The sequence below is a fragment of the Sinohyriopsis cumingii genome, chromosome 14 (assembly GCF_028554795.1).
Source record: "Sinohyriopsis cumingii isolate HCF-2022 chromosome 14, ASM2855479v2, whole genome shotgun sequence".
NCBI classification, from domain to species: domain Eukaryota; kingdom Metazoa; phylum Mollusca; class Bivalvia; order Unionida; family Unionidae; genus Sinohyriopsis; species Sinohyriopsis cumingii.
This window is the reverse complement of record NC_142974.1, coordinates 125309080-125324445: the sequence shown is the minus strand read 5'-3', so window position 1 is coordinate 125324445 and position 15366 is coordinate 125309080. Positions and strand designations below refer to the sequence as shown.

The following is a 15366-nucleotide window of genomic DNA, read 5'->3' as shown; positions in this document are numbered from 1 at the left end:
CTAATCCAACTGTGAAATTATTTGAAAAGAAATATTTTTGCTCTCATATACACATTGACTAAAATAAATTATACTTTTTAGCGCCAAATACCTACAGACTGGTTCTGTCCTAAATTAGAAAAAAAAAGAATCTGCGAGTTAAGATTAAACGTTAGAAAACCAGTATGTTCTCTCCTCACTAAGCCATACAGCTGATATAAATAGAATACGAGGTCAAAAGTTTGAAAGTAAGGCGTAATTTAGTGAGAAAAAAAAGCGTATTGATTATGCCAAAAGCTTAATGGTTGGCATGTATGAGTATCTTGTACAAATAAATAAGCAGGAATTCTCTATTTGTAAACCACATATCTGTATGCTTCTGTTTTGACCTCTTTCTGTAGGTCACCTATCCTGTGCTTCTCTATTTTGACCTTTTTCTTGGTCACATATCCCCAATCTTCTCTGTTGTTACCCATTTCTGTAGGTCACCTATCCTGTGCTTCTCTATTTTGACCTTTTTCTTGGTCACATATCCCCGATCTTCTCTGTTGTTACCCATTTTTGTAGGTCACCTATCCTGTGCTTCTCTATTTTGACCTTTTTCTTGGTCACATATCCCCAATCTTCTCTGTTGTTGCCCATTTTTGAAGGTCATCTATCCATGTACTTCAATTTTCACTACTTTTTAAAGGTCACATAGCTTCTGTTTTGACCTCCAAAGTGAATTTGCAACCTTCTGGGTAGGCCCCCTGGGGGAAGGACTGTTACAGGGCCAAATGTCAGTAGCTCTTGTATTTTCATGCCTAGCAAGTATGACTATAGTTCTACAATGCAAAGTTTCAAGAGACTAGTTATAATGGTGAAAGAGGAGTTCAAGGATGTTACACACACACGTACACCTTTACACACACATACACACACACACACACACACACACAGGTACAGCTTTTACACACATGTACAGCACAGCTTTTACACACACATGTATACCTTTTACAAACACATACACCTTTTATAGACAGATTGTATCAGAATATTTCAGTACTTTTTTAAAAATACAGGGGTGATCAATCAATCAAGCAGAAGTTGAGTATAGATAGAATTATACATGGTTATCTCCCTTACCCGGCAGAGGCTGATGTGTTTCAAAGTCTCGCAGAGGTGTGATGAATGCGTGCATCCCATAATTTTTACCCTTGATATGCAACTGGGCCATGGTAACAGCAACATTACAGGTCTTACCCACTGTAAGCAAAAACATTTATTGTATTCATTAGACTACTAGAAACAAATCCAAATAAAAAGTCCATTTCAAGTTGCTCACTCTCAATTACTGACAGCTGACTAACATGGAGAATTCATATCCTCAGGTACTGACCTTGTCTGATGTAAAATAGGAATGCAGCTTTTCAAAAATCACAAATTTGAAGAAAAACATTAACACTCATTAAATTTGTATGTAACATTTTATTTTTTTATTAAATATTAAGACTTTAAATTTGGTTGAAATATGCTGCCAAGTCATCTTTTACTATAGATACGCATACTCATCTACTAAGAAAAGAGGTAAATGGCATAGTATTCACCCACACACTCAAGTCCAATAAGAAAAGAGGTAAATGGCATGGCATTTGCCCACACATACTCTACTGTCCAAAAAGAATTTCCAGGATTTCAAGAAAATACCATTTGTTCTTTTTAATTCTAAACAGTGAAACTATCCATGACATTTCTGAATGATAAGATTTTCAAATTGATTACTGCTGCAGCTGGAATGGGTGAAAGAACAGCACCATTTTCATTAGGACAAACAGGACACCATTAGAAGACGTTTGGTAAAAACCTCATGTTGATACAATCATCCATCCTGAAGAAATAGTGACAAGATTTTCACTACATTCGTTGTGATGGTCATATCTGAGGTCAGACTTGCACCATTTTCATCTAGGACCAACTAGATATCATAATTAGTCTTCTGGTGAAAACTGAATGTTCATATGTCCTTCCAGTCAGAAGAAGGAGCAATAAACAGATATCATCTACACGACTGTTTGCGTGAACTTTCATTGCAATCCTTCAATTACTTTAGGAGGGTAGTGAAAACAAACATGTGCTAATGGATGGACATGTTAGTCAATAGAGAACATACAACAGGTATCATGGCCTTAAAGCTAAAAACTACAGACCATTTAACATTTCTCTACAATGAATATCCACAGTAACAACTTAGATGATTTTGAAAATGAGGCAATGTCAATCTGCATGTGAAAAAAAAAAACTTTGCTGCCTTTGTTTACTCGCAATGCATAAAGTCGTCAGACATTTACGGTACCAAACTGTGAACTGGGGTAATGCCATACATACGTGCTCCTGGCCAGTATTTCATGGAAGTCAGCGTGGGACAGTTGAATACAAATTCATCAGTTGCTGGATCAAAAGTAGCTGTTGTTTCAAGTCCACGCAGGAAAGTTCCTGAAATGGCATGGAATAGTTGTAACTTTTATGCTGAAATAGTAGCAATACAATAACAAAATTTCAAGGGACCCAATTAGTAATATCAGTAATTATTTATATCTCTACAATAATGCATATATTACATGATATCAATTATTCAAATTCACTTTTAGCTAACTCTACATTTGTTATAGCTGTGCTTGTATTAATTATGAGAAATACTGGGGGGAAAAAACTGTCAAAGCATTTGTACGATATTTGTCACCTAACCTTCCCCACCTGTTTTATCATATTTATTGTAGGTTTTGGACACTACATGTTTATGGACACCAAAAGTGTTGTATTAAAATAAATTCTGCATCCTGATCATTTTCACTCATCATTATAAACTAATTATATTCATGCTCTGATGTTTGTTTTTACTTTATTTCTACAGTGACAAGAGACAATGATTAATGCCAGTTTAGACACAACTGTATTTCTACAGTGAGAAGAGACAATGACCAATGCCAATTTGGACACAACTGTATTTCTATAGTGACAAGACATTGACTAATGCCAGTTTAGACACAACTGTATTTCTACAGTGACAAGAGACAATGACCAATGCCAATTTAGACACAACTGCATTTCTATAAAGACAAGACAAGAGACAATGACTAATGCCAGTTTAGACACAACTGTATTTCTACAGTGACAAGACAAGAGACAATGACTAATGCCAGTTTAGACACAACTGAATTTCTACAGTGACAAAAGACAATGACTAATGGCAGTTTAGACACAACTGTATTTCTACAATGCCAAGACACAATGACCAATGCCAATTGAGACACAATGGTATTCATATAAGGACAAGATAAGAGACAATGACCAATGCCAGTTTAGACACAACTATATTTCTACAATGACAAATGCCAATTTAGACACAACTGTATTTCTATAAAAACAAGACAAGAGACAATGACTAATACCAGTTTAGACACAACTGTATTTCTACAATGACAAAACAAGAGACAATGACTAATGTCAGTTTAGACACCACTGTATTTCTACAGCTACAAAAGACAATGACTAATGCCAGTTCAGACACAACTGTATTTCTACAGTGACAAGACAAGAGACAATGACTAATGTTAGTTCAGACACAACTGTATTTCTACAGTTACAAAAGACAATGACTAATGCCAGTTCAGACACAACTGTATTTCTACAATGACAACACAAGAGACAATGACTAATGCCAGTTTTGACACAACTGTATTTCTACAGTGACAAGACAAGAGACAATGACTAATGCCAGCTTAGACACAACTGTATTTCTACAGTGACAAGACAAGAGACAATGACTAATGTTAGTTCAGACACAAATGTATTTCTACAGTTACAAAAGACAATGACTAATGCCAGTTCAGACACAACTGTATTTCTACAATGAGAACACAAGAGACAACGACTAATGCCAGTTTAGAGACAACTGTATTTTTACAATGACAACACAAGAGACAATGGCTAATGCCAGTTTAGAGACAACTGTATTTCTACAGTGACGAGACAATGACCAATGCCAATTTAGACACAACTGTATTTCTACAGTGACAAGAGACAATGATTAATGCCAGTTTAGACACAACTGTATTTCTACAGTGACAAGAGACAATAACCAATGCCAATTTAGACACAACTGTATTTCTATAAAGATAAGACAAGAGACAATGACTAATGCCAATTTAGACACAACTGTATTTCTACAATCACAAGACAAGAGACAATGACTGATGCCAGTTCAGACACAACTGTATTTCTACAGTGACAAGGGACAATGACCAATGCCAATTTAGACACAATTGTATTTATATAAAGACAAGACAAGAGACAATGACTAATGCCAGTTTAAACAACTGTATTTCTACAGTGACAAGACAAGAGACAATGACCAATGCCAGTTTAGACACAACTGTATTTCTAGTGACAATACAGGAGACAATGACCAGTTTAGATATAACTGTATTTATACAGTGACAAGAGACAGTGACTAATGCCAGTTTAGACACTACTGTATTTCTACAATGGCAAGACACAATGACCAATGCCAATTTAGACACAACAGTATTTACATAAAGACAAGATAAGAAACAATGACCAATGCCAGTTTAGACACAACTATATTTCTACAATGACAAGACAAGAGACAATGACCAATGCCAATTTAGACACAACTGTATTTCTACAATGACAAAAGATAATGCATAACATAAGTTTCAGAAATGGTAAGCTTGTCAGTGGAAATCACCCCAACAAGTTACATACAAGAATCAATTTGTTGGAAATCGTGAGGGAGGAAAATGTTAAATACTTTTCTTATGAAAACTTGGATCAACACTTCCCTCATGAAAACTTGGTTAAACACTTACCTTATGATAGCTTGGTTTAACACTTTCCTTATAAATACTTGGTTTAACACTTCCCTTATGAAAACTTGGTTTAATACTTCCCTTATGAAAACTATGGAAAAACCTTCAGATACCAATTGTGTATATATGAATTATTTCAGTGGATAACAATGTATTTAAAGAGAAAATCACACAAAACTTTTCATTTATTTGGTATGTTTTATATATTATTATTAATCTATAACTATCTGTAATGTTTGGTACTACACCACACAAACTGGGATTGGCTCACTGATTCTATTAGTAATATTTAGGACTGACCCCATATCCTCCCACCTGCTACTGAAATATACAACTGCTTTAGTTATTGGAATAATGACAAATGCATCCTATCACATCAATTTTCAGTATGGCTTTAGTAAATAACAAACACACGATCAATCAGAATGCATCATATTGCATCTATATTCAATTGGGTTTTAATCAACAATCTCAGTGACCAATCAAAATGCAACTTACCACATCTATTTTCAATTCAGTTTTAATTAAGGACAAACTCAATGACCAATCAGAATGCATCTATCTGCAATGACATACTCAGTTGCCAATCAGAATAATATTTAAGAACATGTTATAAGGGCAGTTGATGATTAAGATTAAAATGTGATTGATTCACAAGACAAAGATAGTGCATTTCAATTTACTTGCAATTTTATCTGAAATGAAACAAACTAGGTAGACAAAGGTAAGCAACTTGTGTCAGTTTTCATTCATTAATGTAAGGTTCCTTTACTGTGTGAGTTAATGGATGATCTAATATCATATATTTAGTTGCCTGGGTTTGGATTTTTCATTAATTTGTTTTTGGACACTGGACAAAATATTTCTGTATGTTTGTTGTGGACTGAGAAAGCAAATTCTGCTGCTAAAAACATGCGAAAATATGGTATTTTTACTTTGTGCACCCACAAAACTTTTTTAAGAACTGGCTGATGCACACCTTTGGAAATCAATAGGAAATTTAAAATGTACTTCTAGACATGATTTATTAAGCTCAATTCTTTATATATATATATAAAGCATGCATTTCACAGTGTTAAATGGGTGTCTATTTAAGAATTCATTTATTCAGCGTGTTTAAGGATATTTATATTTTTTTTATATAGAAAGAAATGTATAGTAGCAGAGTCAACTATAATGGTTTTTTAAAACAAAATACATTAACTGTTTGTAAGCTGAACTTTATCTTTTTATAATTTTCCAGACAAACATTACAAATGTGCTCCAACCCCTCAACCCCTGCCCATGAAACTTAATGATATTCCTTACTATGTTTCTAATTCACCTTGCAAATAACACTCGATTTTCTCTCACCTAATTGGTAGACAGTTATTACTCAAGATTTATCTGTTGAAATTTTCAAACCAATGGAATTCTCCTATTAAAATATTTTAGTGCCATTTGGGAGTTTGGTTCATGCAACATCACAAATTTTAAATTTCCACTTAATATGGTTAAGTCCCCTTGTTCCCGCTGGGTTGCCAATGGTATCCTAAATGAAAGCAGTTTAAGTTTGAGGAAGTACCTAGGAAAACCCTGGTAAGAACCACCAACACATGGGAAGCAACTGGCATGCTTTCTCACAAACATACATCGGTTGAGCCAGACTCAAACCCTTCTGGACAGAGGTGAGCGGGCAGTGACTGGTAAAGGTAAGCACATTAGGCCACCTGACCACCCAGGACCCTGGATTTGCATCCAACCTTTACATCTGCCACCTGTATGTGCATGATGATTTCCATACTGAAAGGGTTAACTTTTCCTAACATTAGTTTAGCACAGCCAAAGAAATATATTTATAAATAAGTGAGCTAGAGCCACGCCTGGTTATTTGTGTCACATTCACAGTTTTTTCTGGGCAAATCAATTAAACGATGCAGAGTCATTTTCGTGTTCAAGTTTGTGTTTTAATGAACAGAATGTGGTATCTGCATGGGAAGTCAACAGTGGCCAGACAAAATTCAACCCTGACATGCAAACAGAAGGTGGAAAGAACAGACTGGGAATGACAGGCAAGTGACTCCACTATGTCTTGAATTGAGACACATTTGAAAACTTGGCTCACGGAAATTGCTTTTACTTTTTAGCTGAAATTTTCATTAGTTGTACCTGAAATTTTCATTAGTTGTACCTCATCCTGTGAAAGCTGAGAGTATGCTGATTTATTTATTCCTTTAGCCAAGCAGTAAGCACTTGTTGGGTTATGTCTTGCTTTCCTGCCTAGAACAGCAGGAATGGCCTTTTATGACCACTGCAGATATTCTCCATGTGCCTCAGAGAGCATCTGAGGGCATATGCAGGGTCATATAACTTCACCTCTCTTGATGGATCAATCAAGGTGAGAGAGATTGAAAAGTTATTTCTTGGTTGCCTAACAACAATAACCTTTCCTTAGAAACAAAATCTGATTGCATCAGTGGAGTGGATGAACCATCACAATGGAACTAAATGTTGTTTAGACCCATGGCCAATAAATGCAGCTCACTACCTGCATGCTGAAGCTAGTACTATCAGGAAGCAAGTATTGTATGATAATTGCACCTGCAAGGTGGAGACAGGGACTGGATCTTGGATGAGCACAGCCACATCAAAAACAAGAGATGTTCCATTTTGGGAGCAAGGTGAGTGAGCATGGTCTGGATATGTCAAAATTGGACAGCAAGTCGGAAAGGTCCTTATTGTGGCCAATACTGTCTCTTCCATGATGTCTGCACATGTATGCAATTATGGAAAAGTATCCCTAGAATAAGGTACTGGCTAATGTCTGGTTGTCAAAGAGAAACTGACATAAGTTAGAAAGTTGTAGAATGAAGGCTTATTCTGGGTGGGATATAATTAACATGACAATATAAATCATTTACATGCGCACTTGACTGTCATATCTGCAATAAAAAGACAGAAGAAAAAACAAACAAGTGCTTTCAACAAATATACAACTTGGTGAATAAAAAGAGAACTCTCATTACCAAAATGACTTCAGAAGAATAATAAATTGAAATTTAACAACACAACAATTACAACAGTGAAAAAATGAGTTGTACTGAACAATATCACATGGACAATAATAAATGGTAAAAAATGACAAAAAACAGGGATTCACCTGGAATAATGCAAATGTTGAACACATTTTGTGTAACAATGTACTAACTTACTACACCAGTAAAAATGAACAATGGTCAAAATTAAGTACAAGTTTCACTGGATTCTTCGAGTACAGGTTTTAATGGGTTCTTTGAGTAAATGCTTCAGTGGATTCTTGAATGCAATCTCCACAGTAGCAAGTAAAAAGTTTAAACTGGTTACATCTGGGAAGCTGGTGGACAGCTATAGCAGGGAAGGGGGAGTTAACCTGTAAGAGTTGTTTCCCTTTCTCTACTGATCTGTCTCTCTTTTATATATATACATGTATATATTTTTCCTTTCAGAGAGAGCTGTATTTGGAGGTAGCAGAGCATAATCCAAGGGTAATGTGATTTGATAAATTATCTGATGGAGACAAAAAAAGCCATGAAAATGGTGGACACCTTAGTTGTATTTTATTTATGTTTATTGGACTGCAAATAATTTTTTGCTTCCTGTCTAAAAACATATTAGTTTTATTTGGTGCACAAAATCAAATGAAGGAAAATAATTGTCTCAGCAGTGAAAATAAGCACCTGTGTGGTAAAACAGGCAAATTTTAATATCTCATTACCAACATGTAAACCTAGCCTCCCACTACCACCATCTTTTATCCTCATGTATACTTACTGTTTCATTTCCACAAGTCAATGCATGATGTCTGATAACTACCATCCATGAATAGTATTTCATATTAACTTCCTTTTAGCTCCCATTACCACCATCTTTTACCCTCATGTATACCTATTGTTTCATTTCCACAAGTCAATGCATGATGTCTGATAACTAACACCCATGAATAGTGTTTCATATTAATTTCCTTTTAGTGACCCATTACCATCATGTATGCATAGTGCCCCATTACCATCACGCAAGTGTCTCACTTCCACCCTGCATATCTAGTGTAAGATTACCAACATTCATGCCTAGTATCTCACATTACTTAGCAATGTTTCTTAAATCAAAAAAGAAATCTGATCTTACATGTGTTTTATTCAGCAAGACCATAATTAGAGAGAAAATGAAGCTCCTTATTGGAAAGCTCCCAACATTCATGAAGGAAACTAACTTTTCTAGCATGATAAGGGTACTGTTTATAACCCTATGCATATTAGCATAAAATTAAACCTCAAAAACTCTATCCAACTAGACATTTTTTTAATAAATGTATAGTACCATATTACATTAAATACAATCATTTCTTTTTAAATATACAGTGCCTAATTGCATCAAATAATGGTAATTTATTTTTAATATACAGTGCCAAATTACATCAAAATATAGTAATTTGCTAATACGGTAGTTCAAAGTATACAGTGCAAAGTTCAAAATATACAGCGCCAAACCTAACTGACTATTGTAATTTGTTTCAAATTTATTGTGTTGTATTACATTTAATATGGTAATTTGATTTAAATATACAATGCCATAAAACAGCAAATATGGTAATTTGTTTTAAATATACAGTGCAATATAATACTGAATATAGTAATAGGTTTTAATGTACAGTGCCTTATTAAACTGAATATGGTAAAAAAAACTGAAAGTGTCAAATTATACTGAATATGGGAATACCAAGCTATGTCTGTACATTGGCCCAAATAGTAACTACTAAAACCATACCATGTCCCAGCTTTGTCTTTACAAAGGCCCACACAACAATTATTAAAACCATACCATGTCCCAACGGTCTGTACACAGGCCCAAACAACAACTACTAAAACTATAACATGTCCCATCTCTGTCTGTACATAGGCTCAAACAACTACTAAAACCATACCATGTCCCAGTTCTATATGTACATAGGCTCAAACAACAACTACTAAAATCATACCATGTCCCAGCTCTGTATGTACATAGGCCAAAACAACAATTACTAAAACCTTATCATGTCCCAGCTCTGTCTGTATATAGGCCCAAACAACAACTAAAACCATACAATGTCCCAGCTCTGTCTGTACATAGGCTCAAACAACAACTACTAAAACCATACCATGTCCCAGCTCTGTCTGTACATAGGCTCAAACAACAACTACTAAAACCATACCATGTCCAGGCTCTGTATGTACATAGGCCAAAACAACAATTAGTAAAATCATACCATGTCCCCACTCTGTCTGTACATAGGCCAAAACAACAATTACTAAAATCATACCATGTCCCAGCTCCGTATGTACATAGGCCAAAACAACAATTACTAAAACCTTATCATGTCCCCGCTCTGTCTGTATATAGGCCCAAACAACAACTGCTCAAATTTACCATGTCCCAGCTCTGTCTGTACATAGGTCCCAATTATCTTGTAGCTCTTGGCCAGGGGAATCCACTTTTCAATCTGTTCCTTAGTGCCTTGTTTCTCAACGGTAGGAATGAACATCACAACATGCAGACCCAGTGGGTTACTTTCTTGTGATACTGCAGCCCTAAAAGAGGTATAAAACATACAGTAAAACATACCTCAACACACACCTCAACCACAATACAAATGAAATCATTTAATAAACCCCTTTATTTTCTATACATTTTTACAGGCATATAAATGAAATCATTTAATAAACCCCTTTATTTTCTATACATTTTTACAGGCATATAAATGAAATCATTTAATAAACCCCTTTATTTTCTATACATTTTTACAGGCATATAAATGAAATCATTTAATAAACCCCTTTATTTTCTATACACTTTTACAGGCATATAAATGAAATCATTTAATAATCCCATGTGTTTTGTATACATTTTTACCTGTATATAAAGGAAAACATTCAATAAACCCCTTTATTGTGTACACTTTTACCTGTACATAGAGACCGATTGTACCCAAGGAATATTTTTCAGACACACAGATTTTGTGGTCTGTTTAGTTTTCATTTCTGGACAGACTTCACTCTAGACATGCAGGATGTGGGGTCTGTTTAATGTTCTTTAGGCAAAATAGAAACTCTATGCTTCTTAAAACAGTCTTGTAAAAAGTTGGGCCAGTAAACAAACTTTTTGGTTTTTTCAATTTTTATTTAATGTATAAATTTTCAGCTTGTTAACTTTAAATACCAAAATGACCCAAATAAATTCAGATGTAAAAATATCTGGGAAAAAGTTTCATTCAAAAATATGTTAGTGAGATTTTAGAACTGTTAGTCAAGCTAAACACATAAGTTTTTTTTCTTGGCCCTAAGGACAGACATTACTGAGGACATATTTTTGGATTCTCTTGCTTAGGAAAGTGAAATAGAACAAGCATTCTAAGGAAATAAAACAAATAATCAAATATTTTTGTTTCAATATGTTTCATTTCAAGGAATATTATGAATTAGATCCAAAAGCTCTTGTACATGAAACCCTGTAGGTACCCAAATACTTGGTCTTGGCAACCATACACCAAATTCAGGTAGACCCAAGGACTACTTTTTCACATTACTGGTATAAACCTTTCCTGGTTTTAATTTGTGAAGGGAGGGCTGACAATCATGCCTAAAAAATATTATATTATAAAACGCTATTAATGTCTGTCAGCAAATATGAAGGTAAAAGAGAAATCTTGATGCCAGTGGTTTTCCTATCCAAAGTACAATCTTTGCTTTCTTTGTGCTGCTGAATTTAAAATAAGATACAAAGTTCTTTTCTAGGCAGACAGCCAGCATATCATCTTATATTTAAATATCTCTGACCCTGCATTAATAATACATTACAAAAAGACTTGCATACAGGTGTGGATGAGAGCAAATAATGTTTGATAGTATAGGCCAAAGTCGAAACAAGAGAGCTAGATTACTAAGTATACAGATTATGTCATCTGATTTGAAAGAATACAACTGCAAAATTGACAAATATTTGTTCGTTTACATATAAAGTAAGTGTGTATGACAAAATATTTAATGGCATCACAATGTGTTATACAGATAGACCGATGAAATAACAAAACACCAAGATGGACATTTGTGATATGACAAGGACAGGGGCTGAAGTTTAACAATGGAAAAATATATTGTGATACTTTTTTTAAACTCTAAATGTAAGCACTGAAACACATTTATATTTCATATTTTGACAACATTAAAAGTAAGTCATTAAAAAAAGTTTAAGAGATAATCCTCTATTTTATTACTTTAGTTATTCAAAGACATATCGGACAGTAAACAAAGGATTGCACTGCACTATCCATGTACTTCAAAATGTATGCAGGCACTGGCTTTACTAAATGCAATGGTTCAGAGTTTTATTCAGGATTCAGTCCTTGAAGTTCAAAGATTTCTGAAAGTTTAGGATTCTCCCTATGGTGTCATAGTAAAAGATGGTGTTTCTTTTTTAAAAGGGATGTGAACAATGATGCAAGTTTTTTTCCAGAACTTTTGTTGACCTCCAAACATGTGTGTATATACATATATATATATATATATATATATATATATATATATATATATATATATATAAAGAGAGAGAGAGAGAGAGAGAGAGAGAGAGAGAGAGAGAGAGATGTTTGGAGGTCAGCAAAAGTTCTGGAAAACAAATCTACCATTGGCACCACCAAAAAGTTGTGCCTATGCCTCACTAACTGCTAAAATTAGTTATTCTAAACCATTAGTATTTTATAGCATTTCAAACACATTAGGGATTCAACAAGAAATAATCACACACTCTTGTGGAGTCTGTTGTTCTCTATGTCAGCTGGGAATTAAGTACAGCTGTACTTAGCTTCTCGAGGGTCGGTGGTTCTTTCCGGGGATTTTCCGGTTTCTTCCTCCACCATTAATACTGGCTGCCATGTATAGCCTATCGCGTGCTGAAAAATGGCGTTAAACCCTACAACAACAACAACAACAGCTGTACTTGGATAGAGTCCTTCAAATTTCTTTTGCAATCAAATGTTTCATCAGAGTTTAATGAGCCTCAATTCCTAGTTTTCAATTATTTATGGCTTTAAACAGACATTGAAAAAGTTAACATTAAGCCAGTCTAAACCAGTCTATCTTCAAGTATGTATGCATGCAGAAATGCTTTGTGGCACTTCAGCACAAAAGTGGCTATCTAGAACCAACAAAAGGTTAAGTAAAATTATGTATAACTGAATTGCATATCAATTCAGGAAGATATAGCCTTCCAAACAAATGTATAACTAAGTATCACAAAATATAAATATCAAACATGTCATATGTCAATAAATTAAAATTACACTAGAATACGCCAGTTTTTACTTGTAAAATTTGTCACTGAAAGAAAAAAATGACAGTCTGTATTTGTGTATGAACGAATTGTAAACTGTTTTAAATCTTGAAAATCAATTGTCTCAACATCAAAGTCTGTCAGAAGCTGACTTTGATCAGCTAGAACAACAGTTGGCTTATCTCTTTTTTTTTGGTGTATTCAGGTGGTGTAGTGGTACATGCACATAGTATAATTCCACCTCCCTAAAATGGACAACTTGCAGTTAGAGTTGGATCTCCTATGACTATCAAATTACTGACACACCATATTAGATTGCTGCCAAAGCATAACAGGTGACGGATCCTAGAAGCCATATGTAGCTGCATTCAATACAATGTCCCTGAAGCCAGCAACAAGACAAGCTGACTCTTTGTCGAGTGGGTTGTGTGTGACTAAATGCTGGTGCATGCAGCAATAAAAGTAAGGGTATTAATCCACACTCTAACCCCACACACCAAAATTAAAATTAAAAGACCTAAAATGGGATGGAAATGGTTAGAGTAGACTTGGACTAGGGATTATACTACTGGCATGGTGCTGATTTTTGACTGTCTATTATCAATGCAGCTCCAAAAAAGGTCAGAAATGTATTCATTTTCTTTCTCAAAAATATGTTTTGCAACATTTTTTCCCCTACTTTATGCAAATTATAAACCATGCATTGTTGATATTGGCTGATTAGAATTTGTACCAGTAAAATTCTGCCTTGTACTGTCTTTTTGCCCGAGCCAGTATAAAGTACCAGGAGTTGCATAACCCTAGCGAAATCTCTGGTAAAATGTAATAAAAGTAACATGCATAAATGGCCTAACTTGCATCCCATCTTCATTCAATGCTAACTTCTTTCCAAAACTGTAAGACTGTCAAAGTATATTAAATGATAAAGGCTCCTCAAATGTTTTTACATGCTAATATTTTGTTTTCTTGTATTACATTTAGTACAATTCTTTTATACTTAAAATGTTGCAAGTTTATGACAACAACCTAATTACAATAAACTCAACGTACTCCCTAATAAAGTACTGTTCATAAGCATTTGTGATGTTGAGGTCGTTCAATAGTTTATTCAGGTACACATTTTTGGCAACGGCTGTTTCATATTCTTCCTCACGTGTCCGGTACGCCCAGGGTTTGAAACTGTTCAGGTACTTGTCATTGAAGATGATATTTTCTGCAACAATCATGTAACAAGTAAGTAATAGGAACAAAAATGTACATGATTAACATGTCAACAAAATGTACATGATTAACATGTCAACAAAATGTACATGATTAACATGACAACAAAATGAACATATTTAACTAAACATACATTTTAAATGATCTTATATGATAAAAGGCTCGTCAAATGTGTTTTCATCTTAATATATTATATTTATTACAGTTCTTTCATATTTAAATCGTTGCAAGTTTATAATGACGACAACTTTATGGAGTGACAAATGATGGAATATTGATTACAGATGTATGTAAATATGTCCTGCCCATTATGTTAAAGCACACAAACTCCCACCCCATCATCCATGTAGCCATACCAACATTTATGGTACTGATTTCTATAATACCTAATTAAAAATGATAATGTCATCTCTGCATTAGCTGTTTATGTGGTACAATTTCATTCTGAAATGGAGTCATTATGTGTAACAAATTTATCTTTTTCAATTTTAAGATTTATTTGTACACAGATAGGATAGGATAACCCTTCCAATCCTATAAAAGTAGTCTCAAGTCTCTGCTTTAAAAGCCATTAATATAGGAGGATATAAACAAAAGTAGGAAACTAAACTGCAAATACATACAATCTATATATCTAGGTCACTAATGCATAATACTTGATACAACACATGAAAGTGACACCACACAGAAGTCATGTGCGAATGTAACAGTACTGATGCATGATCACACATAATCCTCAGTCTCTACTGTTATCACCACCTTAATTTTATTGTATTACTGTCAATGCAAAGTTGAAAAATAGGCACAAGTGATCTTGCTCTCCTGGCTCTGTTGTTGTTGTTGTAATGTTTATCGGCATTTTCAGCACACTATAGGCTATACATGGCAGCAAGTATTAATGGTGGAGGAAGAACCCGGGAAATCCCCAGAAAGAACCACCGACCCTCGAGAAGCTACTGGCAAGCTTTCTCACATACCC

The 15366-nt window shown here is 34.5% G+C and overlaps 1 protein-coding gene across 2 annotated transcripts in view; it reads right to left on the bottom strand.

Annotated features, from left to right (window-relative positions):
• Window positions 1–15366, bottom strand: part of LOC149784779 (peroxisomal acyl-coenzyme A oxidase 1-like) — a 59494-nt gene that overhangs the window by 33627 nt on the left and 10501 nt on the right. For both annotated transcript variants that reach the window (XR_016413957.1, XM_089932795.1), the window contains exons 2-5: window positions 14217–14379; window positions 10269–10429; window positions 2344–2451; window positions 1105–1224 (exon numbers count right to left, since the gene is read on the bottom strand). Coding sequence is in view for 1 of the 2 variants with exons in the window: in XM_089932795.1 (XP_089788921.1) it covers window positions 1105–1224; window positions 2344–2451; window positions 10269–10429; window positions 14217–14379 (552 nt within the window). In the remaining variant the exon portion in view is untranslated. The remainder of the gene's footprint in view (window positions 1–1104; window positions 1225–2343; window positions 2452–10268; window positions 10430–14216; window positions 14380–15366) is intronic.